The sequence below is a fragment of the Mchenga conophoros genome, linkage group LG15, assembly GCF_057382185.1.
Source record: "Mchenga conophoros isolate Kocher_MC1m ecotype Shallow Benthic linkage group LG15, M_conophoros_male_GT1.1, whole genome shotgun sequence".
NCBI classification, from domain to species: Eukaryota; Metazoa; Chordata; class Actinopteri; order Cichliformes; family Cichlidae; genus Mchenga; species Mchenga conophoros.
Genome location: NC_140540.1, coordinates 4,110,313 through 4,129,147, shown reverse-complemented (window position 1 = coordinate 4,129,147; position 18,835 = coordinate 4,110,313). Strand labels below are relative to the sequence as shown.

Genomic DNA, 18,835 nt, shown 5'->3' with positions numbered 1-18,835 from the left:
GAGACGCGCACCCCGTCTCCATCCTCCGCAGTCTCCTCTCCTGCCCGACAGACTGACTGAGTGACTTGCAGATCACCTCACTGACAGCTCAAAACTAACCTGCTAACTGAGCGGCACCGGCTATTTCCCATCATCACGGGGTGAGTTGATATCTGGTTAATGCTTCTATTATTTTTTATTTTTTTAATGGGCTCTGGTGTTCATGTAGGTATGCAGACTGGTTGTTGATGGATGCACTTACAGTAATAGTAACGTGAGGGCAGACTACACAGGAGGCTACTCCTCCTGCACGGGACATCGTCGCATTTGCGCTCCCGTTTGTGCCGTTTCTCAAAGCCAGCTGTGCAAACATGTCAAATTCTGCATATCTCGGTGGTGCCATGAATTACATTCTAGTTTTATTTTGATCTCAAGACAGTTCGTTTGTTTGTGTGGATAGGTGCGTGTGTGTGAGAGGGAAAGAGAGTGGTATTATTTAGTGAACTCTCCTGCCCTTGCATTTGTCTGTGCGCAAGCATATGAACTCTTTTTTTTCTGTCCTTGTGCTGACAGAGAAAGTGCCTTTAAAAAATGTGTGTGTGACACAACCTGTCTGACTTTGGTCTTTCCGCTTGGCCTCATTCCAGAGCACCACAGCATGTGAATGGCTGCAGAAAGCAGCAGGGTTGTTAGAGCAGAGGAGCAGGAGGAGCTCCCTGCCTCTGGAGCTGTCACTCACCACACACACACCCGAAGTCAGAGCCACATCCAGTTTCAGCCTCTGACACACACCACTCACTGGCAGCAGGCTCCTCGCGCCCTCGCTCACACAAGGAGTCACAGCCACACTCACTTCAACAACAGCACCCCGTCACACACACAGAGGTACGGCTGTCGCCTCACACACAGTCTTTCAGCCATGGCCAAGGGAGAGAGGGGCGTGCAAGGCTCTGAAGGAAAGCCCAACGAACCTTTGTTTCCCAAAACCTCTCAGCAGGTAAGATCTTCTCTTATCATTTGTTTGTTGGTGATTTTTTTCTATTGTGCAGTCTTGCATGTGTGAGTTAATTTTAAGTCTCATAGCTGTAACCTTTGTTTGGACAATTAAGGCTTGCTGAGACTTTCAATCTCAGTTGGTGTCTTTAAGGCTCAGAATGAGTCTGAATTAACTTGATTGGATAAAGTTGGGAAATAGATCTGTTTATTTGCTTATCTGTTTGGGATTAATCACCTCCATTGTTTTCCTGTGACCTATAATCCCTCAGATAACACATTCACTGTCCGGAAGCTGATTATTTTTCATGTGAGTGTTTCCACTGATGACGGCAAGATCGGCTTGATGATTAGCTTCTTTTGTCTGATATCAGTGGTGATTTGCAGTGAAAGAGGCAGTCATTATCACAGCTATTATAGGAGTAAACAGTGACTAGAGGGCAAATTTGCCGTGATTAGAAAATTTGTTGCCTTATGTGTAATTTTTTGTTGTTGTTGTTTCATTTAACCTTATAGATGTTGCACAATGTGTAGGATGAGTTGGTGTGAGGTATGCAAAGCTTTTTTTGTGTGCATGGGAATGTGCTTGCACTTGTAAACCAGTTCAATCAAGAGAAGATTATAGGTCCTCACAAGAACATGACCCACAGGCAAGGGAATGAAAGACAGACAACCAATTCCTTACATGGAGTATTGTTCCTCTGTAAAGACAGATACTACAGTTCGTGGTGTCATCTCAATGCAATACCATAATAGTTAGTCATCTATTCTTTGTTTCGTTAGATTAGCTCAGGGTGTTCGGGGAACGGCAATTGAACCAGTTCTGCAACTATTTCATCTCTGCCAAACTATCAAATATGCGATGCATTTTGTTTCATTGAATTTGACTTGACAGTTGAAATTTTACACGTTTGCTTCAATCAAACGGTTGTGAAGTGGATTACTCTTCAGGCAGCAGAACAGTGATGTGAACATAAAACACGATTCACTTTTTAGCGTCATAAATGGGATTTAAACAAACTCATCTTAGACAAAGAATTGAAATGAAATAAATCAAATGTACATTTACTGGACTAGCTGTTAAGCTCAATACATACAAGTATAAAAGCGTTATAGTCTGATTTTCTGTTACAATAGTTGGATGAACTGCTTTTTTTTTGCACATTTTAAATTGCACATTAAAGAAAAATGGACAAAAAAGACGGGGAAGTTATTACACTATCTGAAAAGTTCAAATCAATAAATGCAAATTATGTGCGATAGAAACAGAACTGATGGATTAGTTGCCTTCACGTGAAGCTAGTGTGCTCCTAACACCGGATCCTAACATGATGTTTCAGATGTGACGGAAAAGTGCAGCGTATGAAAACATCAGCTCTGTAACCGTCCTCAACTATACACACTCACTTTCCATCGTCTCTTGAATCTATTAATCTATACATTTCAAGTTGAACTACCTTTAAAACAAAGGAAGGATTAAAGGTGTTTTACAGCGTAGACTCTTGCGTTCCATTCTCTCTGAAAGATGAGGACTACAAAAGGAATGTTGCACGTGAAACACATATTCTCTTTGAAACTACTTGAAACTCAGATGACATGATAGATGCACACTGAGTAGTAGCATGGGAAATTATACACCAAGAACTTTCCAATCCATCACAAAAGCGCTCGTCACATTGCGATGATATCTATTCATATGCAGTATTGTCGGGAGAAAGAATAAATCACTTCTGCGCACTAGTTCATGTTTCGATTTTGGATAAAATCCAAGGGCCTTGAGCCATGTCACTAAGCCCACTGTGGACATTTATAATGGCCTGCTGCCATCACTTTACTTTCATGCTTATAATCCATAAGCTGAATGGAGGGCAAAAAGCTGCTCTTGTTGACACAGATAACTGGATTCTGTGGCGTAAACCTGATGCACCAAAATGTCCAAAACCCTTTCAGCGACTCAACATGGATCCATTTTTACCAGGCTGACATTAGCATTGCAAACACTGAGTGTGTGCATTTTTTCTTTGATAGCAAAGCTCAGTTTTTCCCTCCCTCGCTTCTTTAATTATTCTCAGTCCTAAATCATTTTCCCTCAGTTTCATTAACTTTAGAGATTAGTCTGTCCTTGCCCCTTTGCTCACTGTATGAACTCTCCAAGTACTCTGTTTTTAAATGTGTTTTTCTTTGTGTTTTTTCCCCTCCTCAGACAGTGTTTCTGTATATATACAGTTTGTTTGTGTGTGTCTATGCTGACTTGTGTGCATGTGGTTTTTTACGTTTGGGCATCCAGCGAACAGTAGCAGGGATATCCTGTTTATCCTCTTTGACGATAAGAAGTCAGTAATGAAAGATGGAGTGTAAGATTTTGGGGGGGAAAGAAAAAGTGTTTTGAGACACAGAGAGAGTATTTTCTGCACATCATCAGTTAAACAGCATTCTCCAGACACCAAAGACTTTGATTTTTTCCCCCTCTCCAATTAGGGGTAATTGCAGTGAGAGCAGAAGAAGAGAGAGTTTTGAAGCCGGAACCGCCGCGCAGCCTTTACTTACCTCTGACCCGCTTGTCTTGAGATTGAATAATTACACACCTCCCTCCTGGTAATTGTCGTTCTCCAACCCCTTCCATATTTTGATGGGGGGAAGAGAAAATGTGAGGCGGATAATAACAGCGTGTCAGTAGGGGTTGAGGCCACTTTGGTGATTTATGTCTTTCATGCAGCTCTGAGGGGAGTAGCTGTGGACCAGCCTGGCCACTAGATGTGTGTCGACTCTGCTGTTTGTGCGTCTGACACTAAAGGTTGTGCAGTCCAGAAGGAGGAAAGGGGAAAAAAGGTCGATATGTGTTCACAGCCAGTTGTAAATATTGGGCTCCCTAGACTGCGGTGTCTCGTCGTATTCGCGTCTGAAGATGAAAGCTCGCCCTTGCTAAACACAAATGCGCAGAGTCACATGCCTGATGGTTTTAGCAGAGCACGGGGAAGGAAATGGAGACTCGGTGGGTTTCTTCGGCTCCTCTGTGGGCTCTGTGTCTGCACACATAGACCACAGTGCTAACAGCTGGCAGGGGGTCTTCTTCTGATCCTTTTTTTGAAATTGTATTTACACACAGTCACATTCCCACACAGTCATGAATGAGCAAAGAGAGGCAAAGATAAAGGGAGATGTGATCACCGTATTATGCAGTTTGGGCTGGGGTTATTTGAAGGAGTGCAGTTCACAGTCAAACACATGTCATATGTGACGTTTCTTTACACTGAATCACTGCATCATTGCAACAGGAAGATATAGAGGAAATGTTATTTTTGGAGCACCACGAATTGGAAAGGACACCTCTTTGTGTTGTAAGCCTGTTCTGATGACTTAAAAAATGTGAGAGGGACACACCTTCATTTGTGTTGGTGTGTCTGGGAAGAGTTTCTGACTGAAGGAACTTACAGTACATCTTTCAACATTTTTAAATATGCTTATGACTATTCTAGTCTTGTATGTGCAATAAATATATACTTACTGCTGTGATCTAAATATACTGGTGTGTTTTGTCCCTTCTCACATCTGTTTGCCCAGACCGACCTGAGCCAGAAGTTGTCGCTATGCAGCAAATTGTGTTTTGCCATCGGCGGCGCGCCCAAGGAAGTGGCTGCCAGCGCCACAGGATTCTTCCTGCAAATCTACCTGCTCGACGTTGCTCAGGTAAGCGCACTGGAAGCGACTTTCACAGATGAAAAAATGAGCTGGTATGGAAATGTGTGCCTGTGAGTTCCAGCGTGTCCCTGTTGCGCTCCACAGATTAACGCCTTCCAGGCCTCCATGGTGCTGTTCATCGGTAAAGTCTGGGGTGCTGTGACCGATCCTGTGGTCGGTTTCTTCATCACAAAAAGCAAATGGACCAGGATTGGAAGACTCATGCCCTGGTGAGACCCTCTCCTCTCTCTCCATAAACTAATACAGGAAAGCTGAAATGATAATTTGTTCCCAGTTTGATGGAATTTTAAAAACTGGCTGTGTATTCTTATAAACGCCAGTTGATACCACTGGCAGAGACAGTCACTGAGGATTCTTCCAATAAAACACACAAATACTAAGTGAATTCATAAATGTGTGTTCCCCAACTGGAATAAAAGCATACACTGCATAAAGTGGAAGTTATAAGACTGCATCATAATATCTATAATGATTGTCTTTACTCCAGATTCCTGTAAAGATTCAATCTAAACTGTTTATGGAACTATTTACCGAAACTATAAAGCTAGGGTATGTAATTCTTGGTTTCAGTGTCTTATGTAAACGACTGCAATTTGTTGACAGACCCTGGGACTCACTTAGGTTTGCTCCCACTCTCTCAGACATAATATGGCCCCCACATGATGCTAATGTTTATGCAAAAACAACAACAAAAACAAGCTGTGTGCTCCAGTTTTGGAAAATTATTCTCCAACTCGAGTCTGTCACCTGAGGATTGTGCTAGATAAACAGCCGTTATGCTTGAATTTGTTGTTTTAGACACTCCCTCTGATTAGCTATACAGTCTGTACACTTCAAGGACGTGGGCTGCTCTTTTTGACTTTTGAACGCCACACAAGGAGAAAAAACAGGGACGTTCATCTGCATTTGTTCATAAATCATCCGCTGGTGCTCTCTTAAATACATTTACGTAATGTGCCACGTCCCATTTCTTTTTGCTTTATCTGCAAGCTCAACCTCAGCATCTCAGGGGGCTTTGAGTGCAATTTGAATTTTGCGACTTTGTAAGTGTGGATTATACGACGCTATCAACTCAGTTTCGAAAATCATCCCATAAGCAGCTAAACCGAGTATATGTCTTTTGAACACACTGGCATGACACTTGATGTAATTTACACAAGCAGGCAATCTAATGCCTCCTCCATTATAAACCATAGATTAAACACTGGCTGACAGTGCTGGAGGGGGACCAAGTCAAGTGTGGCCAGCCAGCCACATTCAGTAGCAGACAGATGCTGATGTTAAATCAGCTTCGATTACCCCTGGGAAGCTGTCGGTGTGCGCATATGTGAGTGTGCCCACTGTGAACCTGTAGTGTTTATGGGCATTTTTAATGTGTGTTTTTGGTCATAATTGTGATGAGATGCGTGCAAAGCCTTCTTTGGGAAGTCCCCTCTGTCCATTCGGCAGGAAGTGCTTTTCTCTTCCCTCTGGCTGACACATCCACAACCAGACATTAAGTGATTTGTATCTGTGCCTTCAGTTCTTAAGGATGGAGTCTTTTAGCCTAAAACGCATCCCTTGGGTACTGCCGTGTTTGTTATTTGTGAAGGCAGCAAACCACCATCACTGTGGCAAGCCTGAGAAAGCAGATTTATCAGATTGTCTCCATCAGAGACAGACAGAGTGAGAGTTAAGTGACAGAATTTGTTTAGTTAAGTAAACGTAGCCAAAAACAGACAATAAAAGTATATTCAATTATTAGTAAGTGTCCTACAGTTATAGCTTTAAATACCTGAGAGCTGAAAAGTATCATCCGCAAAACTCAAAATGCTACATATTAAGTAGTACAAACCCTTATTTTAATCTTAACAAGTGCTGAACTTCTGTTGACTGCGGTGGCGTTTGTTTCATTAGCCGTGACAGCTATCAGGCTGACCGCTGTACAGACCGGTCAGCAAAGTCCTCGCAGGGACACATTTAGAAAACCTTGCTGTCTAAGCTGCCAAGATATTTCACATCCGTTGTGGGGTTCAGCGCTAGTAGCCTCGACACCAGATCGCAGGTCGGCTAACTAAACTGCCCTCACTTGGGTTTGGGAGCACTGTGACAAACATAGATGGGAGGTTTTGATGAAAACAAAGAGATAAATACATGAAACAAAAGCAGGTGTAGCTGGTGAACAGTTTTATGGTTCCTTGTATTACAGAGAACTTGTCACAGTCGTCACATGTAAAGAAAGCCAATGCTACAGTCACACGAGGGGAAGCAGTGGTTAGATACTGCAGTATGAACAAAATTATTGCTTGTAATCTCGTTGCCTTTGAAATGGGTGCTTTGAAGGAGAGGTGCAGTTCTGTGCCGTCTTCAAAGCGTCTTTGGCGCATCACAACGGCGATCAAACAACAATGAGACAGAGTTAGTGTGCTATCAGCTTGTGATTGAATGGGGTCAAGTTGCAATCACTTTGGGATTAGATCCTATATGATTTGCAGTGTGCTAGCAATCAATCTGAGCTTATAAATTAAACAGCGATTATTTGCAAACCCACACTGAGCTGTCTGAGAGTGATTTCAGACAATCTGACCCAAACTGCAACTGTCTGGAGACAAGTTGCCTCCCTAAAGGCGACCACTGTGATCACCCCTGCGCCTCGACAGCCTGCTAATCTGAGCGATTACTGCAAGCAAAATCCTTCACCGCAATCAGTGATTTTTACTAGTCACAACAAATGTAGTGGTTTTAAAAGTAAAATACTTAATATGTGAGGGCAGTGGAAATATAACACGGCATAAACAGGAAATGCACATGGAAAGTACAACAACAGTACTTGAGTAAATGTACTTATATATCCACTGGGATATATGAACATGACTAAGCCTAAAATCAGCAAAGAAAGTGTAATCTCACCTACACAACCTCTTCCAAATCCCCTTTGCCCAGTCGCACATCTTTTAATTAACATGCCGCAAATGTCCCCGACAAGTCACTGAGGAGAGAATTGTAAGTGCCAGCTACTTATCAATCTTCTCTGGTTTAATTAAGGCTGTGCAAATTATTAGGACAGGTGTGACAGGTGTGTAGTCATGCGTGCATGACGTGTGAGAGAGTATGCTAGTGTTTGTGTGTGCTTGTGTGTGTGTGTGCGTGCCTTTGTTGCCTCTCCCCGGACATAGTCATCTTGCAGGAACATTCTAACTGTCCCATTCACCGGCCCCGGGGCCCTTTCATCGCTCCCATGACCAAGCGGTCAATACTGCAGCACCAGCGATGTCAGTCGCCTTTGTTACAGCAAACAATCAGGAAGAGAGTGAGGTAGCCAAGCTGGATGATGCCAGAAATGACTGCAATCAACCTCTCTCTACCTCTTTCTCCCACTTTCTCTTTCCTGGCGAAGAGCAGGTCAGAGGTCAGAGCCCCCGTGGGTTTTGTGACAGTCACCTAAATTCAATCGTTCCGTTTTTTCCCCCCACCTGCAGATGTGGCTGTGCTACAGCTATTCCGGTCTGCACTGCGGGATAAACTCCATTTACTGTTTAGAGGAGCAGGGTTGGTGATACATACTGATGTCTGCAGCCAAGTCATGCTGTCCATCATCCATCATCTGTCAGCATTTCTCTTCATTTTGAACACACAGCTGTTTGCTTTAACCATAATGATACATATCCGTTGTTTACTTATGTATTATACATGGCCCACAACGTTTTAGAAGAAAATCCCAAAAAAACTAGCACAACGCGACAGAATTGCTTCATGCTGCGTTTGCACGAGTGTGGACTACATATTTGCGTGCTTGTGTATGTGGATCTTTCATGAGGATTTGAAATACTGCGGTATTCCCCTCCCAAGGCAGATTCCTGCCATGCTTACAACATTATCATTTAGCATTCAGCTTAAACTGACTGTAATCTGACAGAAATATGGCCTCAAATTACCAGCGCTATGAAAATGACAGAGCACAGCTGCTGTAACACTTACTGTGACAGGTTGAAGCGGTGACGATGGAGGATTTGAATTCAGATCCAAGTTTGCCGCCTTTTTAGTAGGTGGTGTTTTTTAATGAAACCTTTTCAGAAACAATCTGATATTTTTGCTTCTGTATGTTTAGTTTTATCTGACACACTGTCATTTGTCTTCTACAGGATGGTGGGTTGCACTCCTTTCCTGGTGATCTCGTACTTCTACCTGTGGTACGTTCCTCCTTTCAGTGGCAGCCGGTTCATCTGGTACCTCGGCTTCTACTGCCTCTACCAAACCCTCATCACCGTGAGTATGCACGCTCTGTCAGAACTGTGTGCGTTTAAGAAATTCAGATTTATGTGTGTGCGATGCTTCAGATAACTCGGAGGGACTGCGCATTCAGTACAAGAGAGATGTCAAGTTGAAACGGGAGATAAAAGCTCTGACTGATGCAGCTCACAGTCTGCAGATGACAGATTATGTAACGTATAGACAAAACGCAGAAAACGTTGGGAATAACAAGATTTCAAAGTGGAAATGATTACAGTCATCTCATGCAGGCTCTGACAGCCCCTCGTAGGATTTCTGCTTTGATTTGTGAGATGAGCAGCAGATTAAAACCCAGAGCGCTTAAACACCTTACCTCAAATGGGGAAGTGTAGCTATTTAAGTTCCCTTTTGTTGTGATGGTCCAAACCATTCCTCCTCCTCCTCTTTCTGTTCTGATTCTGGGGCACCCCATATAGTATGTGCTGCAGAGCATGTAGCCCACTGCAGCCACACTGTGGTGAACTGTAACGGCATGTCATTCTAACTACTTGATAAGTATACGGTCAGTCCTGCCAGGAACCTCTTGCCGGATAAATGCTGGTTGCCACTTTTAGCCGCCCTTCATTGTCTCTGCCTGTGTGTTTGTGTGAAGTTTTCTGGGAAAGCGCAGCTGTTATCATTCACAGTCTGTAAACAGAGGTTAGAATTCAACATTTCCTTTGTTTATGCAATCAACTAATAATAGCTTTCCATCTAATTAATCAGTTTTCATTCACCTCTGTGTAGGAAAGTTTGATTCCCAAATGTGTTTGCATCCAGGAAAAGCCCCATAAATGACATGCTGTACAGGAGAGCGATGGCTGAAAAAAGTCCTTACAGAGTCACATTTATTTTCGTTGTGGCTATGCATACTCATTTGGCCACAGTGCTGACTGAGCCCTTGTGTAAATTACAAAGTGAAGCAGGACTTGGTTTGCTCGCCTTTTCTCTGGGAGAGGTGGTGAGAAAGGAGAAAACAGATCTGAGGTTGGCCAGCATGGAAACTGCAGAAATTGCTGTTGATATTTATATACCGTGTATATTTTTCTTCAGCATTCTCTCTGGAATATATAGATAAAAGGCATTAAGGGTGTTTCCAGTTATGAGCCAGATTTTGTTTTTAACAGTTTGACTGGACTTTAGCACAGTAGGGCTATGAGTTACATTCTTCTTTTGTATACACGGACTGTCAAAAAATGATGGACATAGCCACTGAGACATCACCCATTGCTTTAAAGCTTTGAATTTAGCATTTTGGCTGCAACAATCTTGTTTTTCTTTTGTTTTGCTTGTTTGTTTGTTTTTTTGGAGCCAAAAGACTGTGGCATGCTAAACGATCAGCTAACAAGCCTGGTTAGCCAAATACAAAAATACTAGCTTTTCACTCATCAGAATTGGGTTGTTTTCTTGGTCACACCATGTTATTTGTTAGATGATTGCACCAAATAAAATAATTTGACATAATTTAATATAGAATAATTTAAGAAAATTGCTCCAAAAGAGACCAAGAGGATCTCAGCTAACAACCTTAGTTAGCTGAGGTGAAGGCTAGCATACAGTTAGCAGCTACACTGACTCACTTAAATCTCACCTAAATAATAAGAAGTAATAAGAAGTAAAATATATTAGAGGAGTAGGAAATAAGCTTTACACATTAATAATTTCTTGTACCAGACCACAATATTTATTTCTGCTGTAATGTTGGTCATTTTAACATAGGCGGCTTAAGGGACTTTTTGAGCCATCTTAAGTGACTATTTGAGGAAGCTTTATGGCACTTAAGTGGTTTACTTCTTCAGCCCCTTGTAAATTGTTCTTTGTTTAAATGCTAATATCAGCATGGTAATGTGCAAACATTTTTAAGGATGAAGGCAATCTTTTTAGATTTAGGTATTTGGAAAAGTTAAGAGAGAGATATTTAGATTTATCTTGTAGGGACTATTAACATGCTTGCTTAATTTTATGGCTATCTATCTATTAGATTTTGACACATACTATGGTGGCCTCAGAATCTCATCTCTGATTTTTGCGGATGATGTGGTTCTGTTGGCTTCATCGGGTGAGGGCCTCCAGCTCGCACTGGAGCGGTTCGCAGCCGAGTGTAACGCAGCGGGAATGAGGATCAGCACCTCCAAATCTGAGGCCATGGTTCTCAGCCGGAAAAGGGTGGAGTGCCCACTCCGGGTCGGGGATGAGTTCCTGCCCCAAGTGGAGGAGTTCAAGTATCTCGGGGTCTTGTTCGCGAGTGATGGGAGAAGGGAGCTGGAGATCGACAGACGGATTGGGGCTGCGGCTGCAGTAATGCGGACGCTGCACCGGTCAGTCGTGGTGAAGAGGGAGCTGAGTGTAAAAGCGAAGCTCTCAATTTACCGGTCGATCTACGTCCCTACCCTCACCTATGGCCACGAGCTGTGGGTAGTGACCGAAAGAACGAGATCGCGGATACAAGCGGCGGAAATGAGCTTCCTCCGAAGGGTGGCTGGCCTCTCCCTTAGAGATAGGGTGAGAAGTTCGGCCATCCGGGAGGGGCTTAGAGTAGAGCAGCTGCTGCTCCACATCGAAAGGAGCCAGCTGAGGTGGTTCGGGCATCTGGCAAGGATGCCCCCTGGGCGCCTCCTGGGCGAGGTGTTCCAGGCATGTCCCACCGGGAGGAGGCCCCGGGGCAGACCCAGGACACGCTGGAGAGATTATATCTCTCGGCTGGCCTGGGAACGCCTTGGTATTCCCCCGGACAAGCTGGAGGAGGTGGCTGGGGAGAGGGAGGTCTGGACCTCTTTGCTTAGGCTGCTACCCCCGCGACCCGACCTCGGATAAGCGGATGAAGATGGATGGATGGACTATGAAAAAATGTTCACCTCATGTTGGTGCCTGAGGGTAGGGAACTACTGTTGTTATGAGTCGTCTTCTGGGGACCACGATCGGAGCGCAAAATTCGATTGTAACTGATTCAGTAGCAGCGGAGACACATTTTGTTCTGGACCAAAGTATTACAACCTTCAATCTTCTAGAAATAAGCCGCTAGCAATGCTAAAAATAAAATAAAATACCTTCATTATCTTTTCCTTTCCTCAGGAGACTTGTGCAACTGTTTGCCTATCTGTTATGCAGGACTTGCATTTATTTCTGTCCACGTCTTTCTGCTCCTCTTTAGTGTTTCCATGTGCCTTATTCTGCTCTCACAATGTTCCTGAGCACGGACCAGAAGGAGAGAGACTCAGCCACTGCCTACCGTAAGTTTTAATATGCACAAAGTTCTTAATGCCTGCAGTGCTGAATTAATCTTTGCTCTAGCTTTTCATTTGCATAGCGTTTGAAGTGCTGCAACCAAGAGTTGGACCTTTGCTCATTTGATGACAGGAATGACAATGGAGGTCCTGGGGACACTTGTGGGTGCTGCCATCCAGGGACAGATTGTGGCCAGCGCTCACACTCTGAAACACTGCCCTACCAGCAACATGTCGGCTGGTTACCTTGGCAACAGCAGCGGGGCAGAGATCGTGAAGAGCATGGTGCACTCCAAGGAGTACCTGTCATATGCTGTAAGTATCACCGTGCCAAGCCAGGAAGCCAGGTGCGCTAAAAGTAGGGCAAAGAGTTGGTTTGAAAATAACTTCTAGTTTACCTCGGGCTGTGGTGTGTGTGTGTGTGTGCTCAAGGCAGTTATAGAGAATATTAGAGGCTAAAAAAAGCAGTGATGAATGAGAAGGAGGATTGTTCACAATTGGCTCCATATTTACTGTCTACAGGTTCTTTTACTTTTACCTTTTTACTCCTATGTTTACCTCGTGGGAGTGAAAGGAAACACCACTGTTTGATATCTGATCCTCGCACCCTGAGCCAGCTTCTCCCTCACCACCACAAAGGGGGTGCTTCCCCTGGCATCACACTCCACATCTTTCCCCATTGCACTGAGGGGTCGCCACAGTCTGCCAGTCATTGGGCTTGTTTATGCCTCACCCAGAACATTTGAAGCCATCTTACATACAATGTAATGTGTTCAATATATTAATGTCTTATTTGCAGCTTAGGTTAAAGTTGAAAAAAAAAAGGGGAAAGGGACACATTCATGTCCGCATTTCAGTTTGCAGAACTGTGAATAAACTGAGCATCCATCATGAGACTTTTTTTTGTGAAGATGAAACAAGCCAGAGTCCAATCTGTCCAGTGTTGGATTTGGGGTTGCACCGCAGCTATTTGGGCTTCAAATGGTTCTTTTTCAATGGATTTTGGGTGAACCCTATCAGGGCAGCCCAAACCCTCTGCAGCCACCCACTAAATTCCTCCGTGGTTGCTGGTGAGGGTGGCACACCGTCTGGGCAAACTCCGTCTGCCCTCAGAAACAGGGAGTGTTTGATGTGCATAAATAATAATGAACTGCTGGGCTGAGCCGCATGGAAAAATAGCAAACAAACACAGGTTGTTTAAGGCAGAGCAGTTCCTGTTGGTTTACAGCTTTAAATGTCTGTATTTTGGGATACGGATCTACTTGAGGTTTCTTCCTGTTCCTGCTAGTATTTGGAAAGCAAGATGTGCACGGATAGTTTGGCTCCCCATAGACGTCACGTCAATAAATCATGCACTGCTGAGTGATAGAATGACAAAGAATTGAAGAAAATAAAAGCCATGTAGGCTAAAAACTGGCACATTCTGTGTCGTTTGTTTCCAAAAATTGATCTATAGCATGTTAAAAAGAAAGAGTTAAATTTTTTAGGGCACTATGAATTAAAGATTGCAGAAAGTCTCAAAATAGACTGTGTTGTGTCGCCTCCATGAAACGAGATAGCTAGATGGAGACATGACTGTACGTTTCTTTCTCTCTGCAGAAGCAGGTGTACACGATAGCTGCCGGCGTTATTGGAGGCGTATTCGTCATCTGCACTGTGGTGATGTTCCTGGGTGTCAAAGAGAGAGACGGTGAGGACTTAATTTTTGTGTGATTGTGTGTTAATGAGTATTGAAATTGACCAAAAAAAGGTTAATCAGTTGTAATAGTTGACATTCAAGGTTTTAAGCAAAGGTTACGCAAACATCTTCAAAGACTTTGTCAAAAATGGACAAAATCGCTCACAGATTGGAAGGTCTCAAAGGACACCAGGTTAACTTGTCATCAACTCTCCATCAGGAGAACGGTGATCAACAGTGGGTGCTTGGCAGGAAAAAGCCACTGCCCTACAAAAACAACCCTCTTGCCTTTGTGAAGCTTGCCAACGGTCACGTGGACAGGCTGCTTGAACAATGTTTTGCGGACAGGAATGACCAAGGTAGAACACTTTGGTTTTAAATGAGAAGCTTTATGTTAAGAGAAAAGAAAACACTTCATTCCAACCATAAGAGTCGACCCCACCTCTGAAAAATAGGGTTTTAGTAATGTTCTGCACCGGAACGGCATCATAGAAAACGTCTGGACATTTGAACCAAATCCAAGTGATTCATAAAGCAAAATAATGGCCTTAAGCAAGCATTTCTGCCAAGGAAGGTTATTGCTTTGAAACAGTTTGAGTAGAGTTTGGACCTTGAGCCGACAGAAATGTTGTGGAAAGACTTGAAGTGAGCAGTTTAAGTGAAGAAAATCACAAACATCTGAAAGTTTAACCGGTTCTACACAGAGGAATGGACATGGATTGGAATACATCTAAATCAATGTGCAGGACTGGTCAACGGTCAGCAGAAGAATTTAGTAACTATTTTTACTCTTGTAATATTTATATAAAAAAATCAGTTAAACTTGTCCGAAAACTGTTATTCAGTGAGGCCCCCGAGGAACTGTTTCAGGATTAAACCAGTTTCGCTGAGACCAAATTAGTTTTCTACCCAACATATTTCATAACTGGACTTTTGTTGCATGATACCAGTATAATAAAATAAAAAAAAACGAACAAATACAGGAAAATTTTAATCTAAACCTATCTAGAAATTGATAACACAATACTTAGAGTTACTGGAATATGTAAGAACATATATACTGGGCTACGTCTCATAGATGTGATCACATTAGCTCTCATTCTCTGCTCTTTATTATAAATGACACCTCTAACTGAGACAAGCACAGTCCACTGCAATGCAGGGGCAGTTCCAGTAGTTCCAGTGAGCAAATCTATCAGCTTTCCCTTGCTGGGTGTTATTTGATATACTGCTTATTCTAATTCCTCGTGTTTCAGATCCATACGCCCCGAAGACCGAGAAGCAGGTCTCTTTCCAGCAGGCCTTCGTCCTGGTGATGAGGCACGGGCCATACCTCTCTCTGACCGCTGCATTCCTCTTCATCACTGTTGCCATTCAGGTAAATTTATTGGCAGAACACTTCTCAGTCATGACACTCGGCCTTACAGTAAATGGAGACCTTACAGCGTGGGAGAACTGCTGGCGCTCGATGATGATTTGATCAGAGTAGAAGAGCACTTACTGAAAGCTCATCGTTTTTAAGCGTGTTGTGAGTCGCAGGGCTATTGGGAGTGATACCAGCAGTGTGTTCTTGCTTTTTGTTTATCACATGTGCGCGGATGCTCACTTTTCAACCTCACTTTAACGCTGTTTAAATGATTGCAAACTTGTCCAATTTTGCATCAGATCTGGTTCTCTGTATTTCATATATCCTCTCATCTCAGAGGAGTTATCAGCTGTCTTCTGCGAAAGCCCCAGAGCGGGAATAAATCCCGGCAAAAACACTGTCAGCAGCTTCTCCAGTCACTTTATTTGGCGCTCAGCATAGCAAGAGTGCACAGCTACAGTGCTGAATAGACAAGACTGAATATCTGAATGTTTCATCTCTGGTTTTTGCAGCTGATCCAGAGCAACTTTGTCCTCTTCTGCACTTATGCAGCCGACCTGAGGGATCATTTCCAGAATATTGTACTGACCATCCTGGTGAGTACAGCTTTTAGCACTGAAGATCTGCAACATTAACGTAACCAAATGTAACACCTTGTGCATTTTAACTACAATGTAATGTGGGGAGCTCGACTTCATTTCACATCATGTGCCACATAATCAATGTGAAGAACTTTTAACTTCAAATTTAATCCCTGAGACATCTTATTATAGAAAAAAAGCAATGAACAGTACGTTCTTGTACATGATGAAGAAATGCTGCTGTTGTAAATGAAAGAAATCTGTCAGCACAAGAGGCATAATTTGTAAAAAAAATAAACATGTAAAATTACAATTTAATTCAATTTAATTCAGTTTTATTTACGTAGCTCCAAATCACAACAGCAGCTGCCTCAAGGAGGTTTTAATTGTAGGTAAAGAACCGACAGTGATACAGAGAAAACAACAGTCAAACAGTACCCATATGGGCAAGCACTTGGCGACAGTGGGAAGAAAAAACTCCCTTTTAACAGGAAGAAATCTCAGCAGAACCCTAATTGAATTTTATATCTATTACCTACTTTGGTGTAGTATGAACCACAGGAGGAAAAGCTGTAAAATGTGTGAAAACACTGTTGAAAATCCAAAATCTGTGTAAATCTGTGTCATTTACATTTCCAAAGCTGTCCAATGGGCCGGATTGAAGTGTTCGCGTTACTTGGTGTAAAGGATTATTATTTTGTCCAGTATTAGCACTACTTGTCATGTTATTTTAAATGTTGACCATCTTTCCTAATACTATTGTTTCTTTTGTAAGTTCTAAATTAACTTACAGACTAAGTCACTTTACGCTTTTGCACACATCTGCTCAGGTATCCGCAGTAATAAGCATTCCACTGTGGCAGTGGTTTCTGCAGAGATTTGGGAAGAAGACGGCAGCTTTTTGTGGCATCACCGTGAGTAAATTGGTTTTATTTTTGTAACATTCAGCTTTGACCATCAGACTTTTTGTTTGTGCCTTCTTGTGGATGAGCTTTTAAAGTGTTTGTCTTGACCAAAGAAACAGTTTTAAGAAAGTTTGTTTTTTATGGATGTGTGTTTGTCTCTCCAGTGGATCCTGCCCTTCACACTGATGTTGGTGTTCATCCCTAACGTCATAGTGGCTTACGTTGTGGCCGTCTCCTCTGGACTCACTGTGGCTGCATCGCTCCTCCTGCCATGGTGAGACTCAACAGTTCAGATGAAACACGCTCGTCAACATAAATTAGGTGTAAATATTTGTGCTAAAATTTTAAAAGCCCTGTAGTGAACGGTCCCGTGAGCGTCCCTGCCATCTGCTAAGTAATATAAATTTGGTTGCCCCGCCCCTTGTTATAAAGGATTAAATAAAACTGAAATCCCCTAAGCCGCTGATATTGTTTACCTAAATTCAACCCTGCTATATGTATGCTCTGCTGTTCATTTTAATCCCCTTTTGATTTGATGCAAAATGTCATTAGTCAAGCCATTCTGTCAGAGGGCCCTGAGCGCTCACCAAGGTCATGCCACGGTCATGAAATGATGTCATTTTTAAGAATTACAGGACCCGTCTACTATAAATCTTCCATACCATCACAGAGCCCCGGCAACGCCAGAGGTATCACTACATCTGTTTTCCAGTCGTTGCTAAGGCCCTCGCCTCTCCTCACTCATCTCTTTTCCCCTCCCTTTAAAAACCTAAATTACAGCCTCCTGAGGGGGGCCTGTTTATTTTGGAAGGGGCTGATTGTTTATCCTGTCCCGCCCGCTGCTCATCATCTAATCGTGTTATTAGCTCTGTAATTTTGGCCCACTGGTATATCAGAGCTCTGACCTCACATCGCTGCGCGCTGGCATCCTGACTGCACGTGTGAGATAACCTAAGTAAGAGCACGAGGGAGGTCTCGGCGCGTATCAGCTTAAAGTTTTACCATGGCTCACTGTGATGTTGAACTTTTATGACAAACGACACATGCTCATTCAGCTCTGCACGCCTGTTTTTGTGCTTCAATCCAGGTCGATGCTACCAGATGTGGTGGATGACTTCAGGTTGGCCAACCCCTACTGTAAAGGCCACGAAGCCATCTTTTACTCCTTCTATGTCTTCTTCACCAAATTTGCCTCTGGGATCTCCCTGGGAGTGTCCACCCTCTGCCTGGAGTAAGTCTGCATTACTGTTACACATGCATGATTAACTCAAGCGCTGCGCGATATTCTACGTCTGCACTTAGCATGTCATGATACCTCACCGAAATGCATTAACCCCTGGTGCGATGCATAATTCATCACACGAAAGGTGTCGAGTTTGCTCATCTGCAGGGCTGCACAGTGCGGCCTGATGCTCATTTCCTCTCGCGCATTTTAACAGAGCCTCTCCGTCATTGCTTGTAGGTTTGCAGGATACGACACAGGCGCCTGCAAGCAGCCTCCCCCTGTGGTGTACACCCTGAAGCTGCTGATCGGCGCCGCCCCAGTGGCCTTCATCGTCACGGGCTTAATGATCCTGCTCCTCTATCCCATCACTGAAGATGTACGGCTTAGGAATAAAGTCTGCCTGGAGGAGCTAAGGTGAGAAAGAAACCTGTAACCTTTGACCTCTATACTGACGTTTGAAGTGTATAGGAGAAAATTGACTGGACTCAAACGCTGTATTTGAAACCAGTGTCTCTGTGTCTCTCACATAGGAAACAAAGCATCGGCTCCAGAACAGTGGAAGATCCGAGTAACGTGTGACCTAAACGTCGAATGGAGTGAAGACGCGAAGCCACGGATTCCAGTAATGCGTCTGGGAAGTTGCTCATTAGTGTACATTACACTGCTAAATAGATTTAATGTAAACATTTTTGTTTCATTTTCACATGTACTGTACAGTCATACTGGATATATATAAATATATGAGATTACTTAATTTATATAAATGAATGTATAGAGTTATTTGCTGTGTTTAGCTCTACAACACTGTTATTTATTTATAATATATGATTCCAAAAGGTTTGATGATATGAGATGAATAAATGTTGTAGAGAGTGCTTTTTGTAATGGTTGTTTTGGGGGATCTTTACCGAGGAGGTGGTGCGGTGGAAAATAACAG

At 43.1% G+C, this 18,835-nt stretch overlaps 1 protein-coding gene across 1 annotated transcript; it reads left to right on the top strand.

Annotated features, from left to right (window-relative positions):
• Nucleotides 1-18,773, top strand: mfsd2b (MFSD2 lysolipid transporter B, sphingolipid). Its single transcript, XM_085247742.1, has 15 exons — nt 1-140; nt 627-976; nt 4,534-4,659; nt 4,756-4,880; nt 8,793-8,916; nt 12,071-12,149; nt 12,277-12,458; nt 13,743-13,833; nt 15,078-15,199; nt 15,700-15,783; nt 16,599-16,682; nt 16,838-16,947; nt 17,761-17,904; nt 18,136-18,312; nt 18,429-18,773. Exons 2-15 carry the CDS (start codon nt 644-646, stop codon nt 18,475-18,477), a joined length of 1,830 nt encoding a protein of 609 aa, XP_085103868.1. The 5' UTR covers nt 1-140; nt 627-643; the 3' UTR covers nt 18,478-18,773.
• The last annotated feature ends 62 nt before the right edge of the window (nt 18,774-18,835 follow it).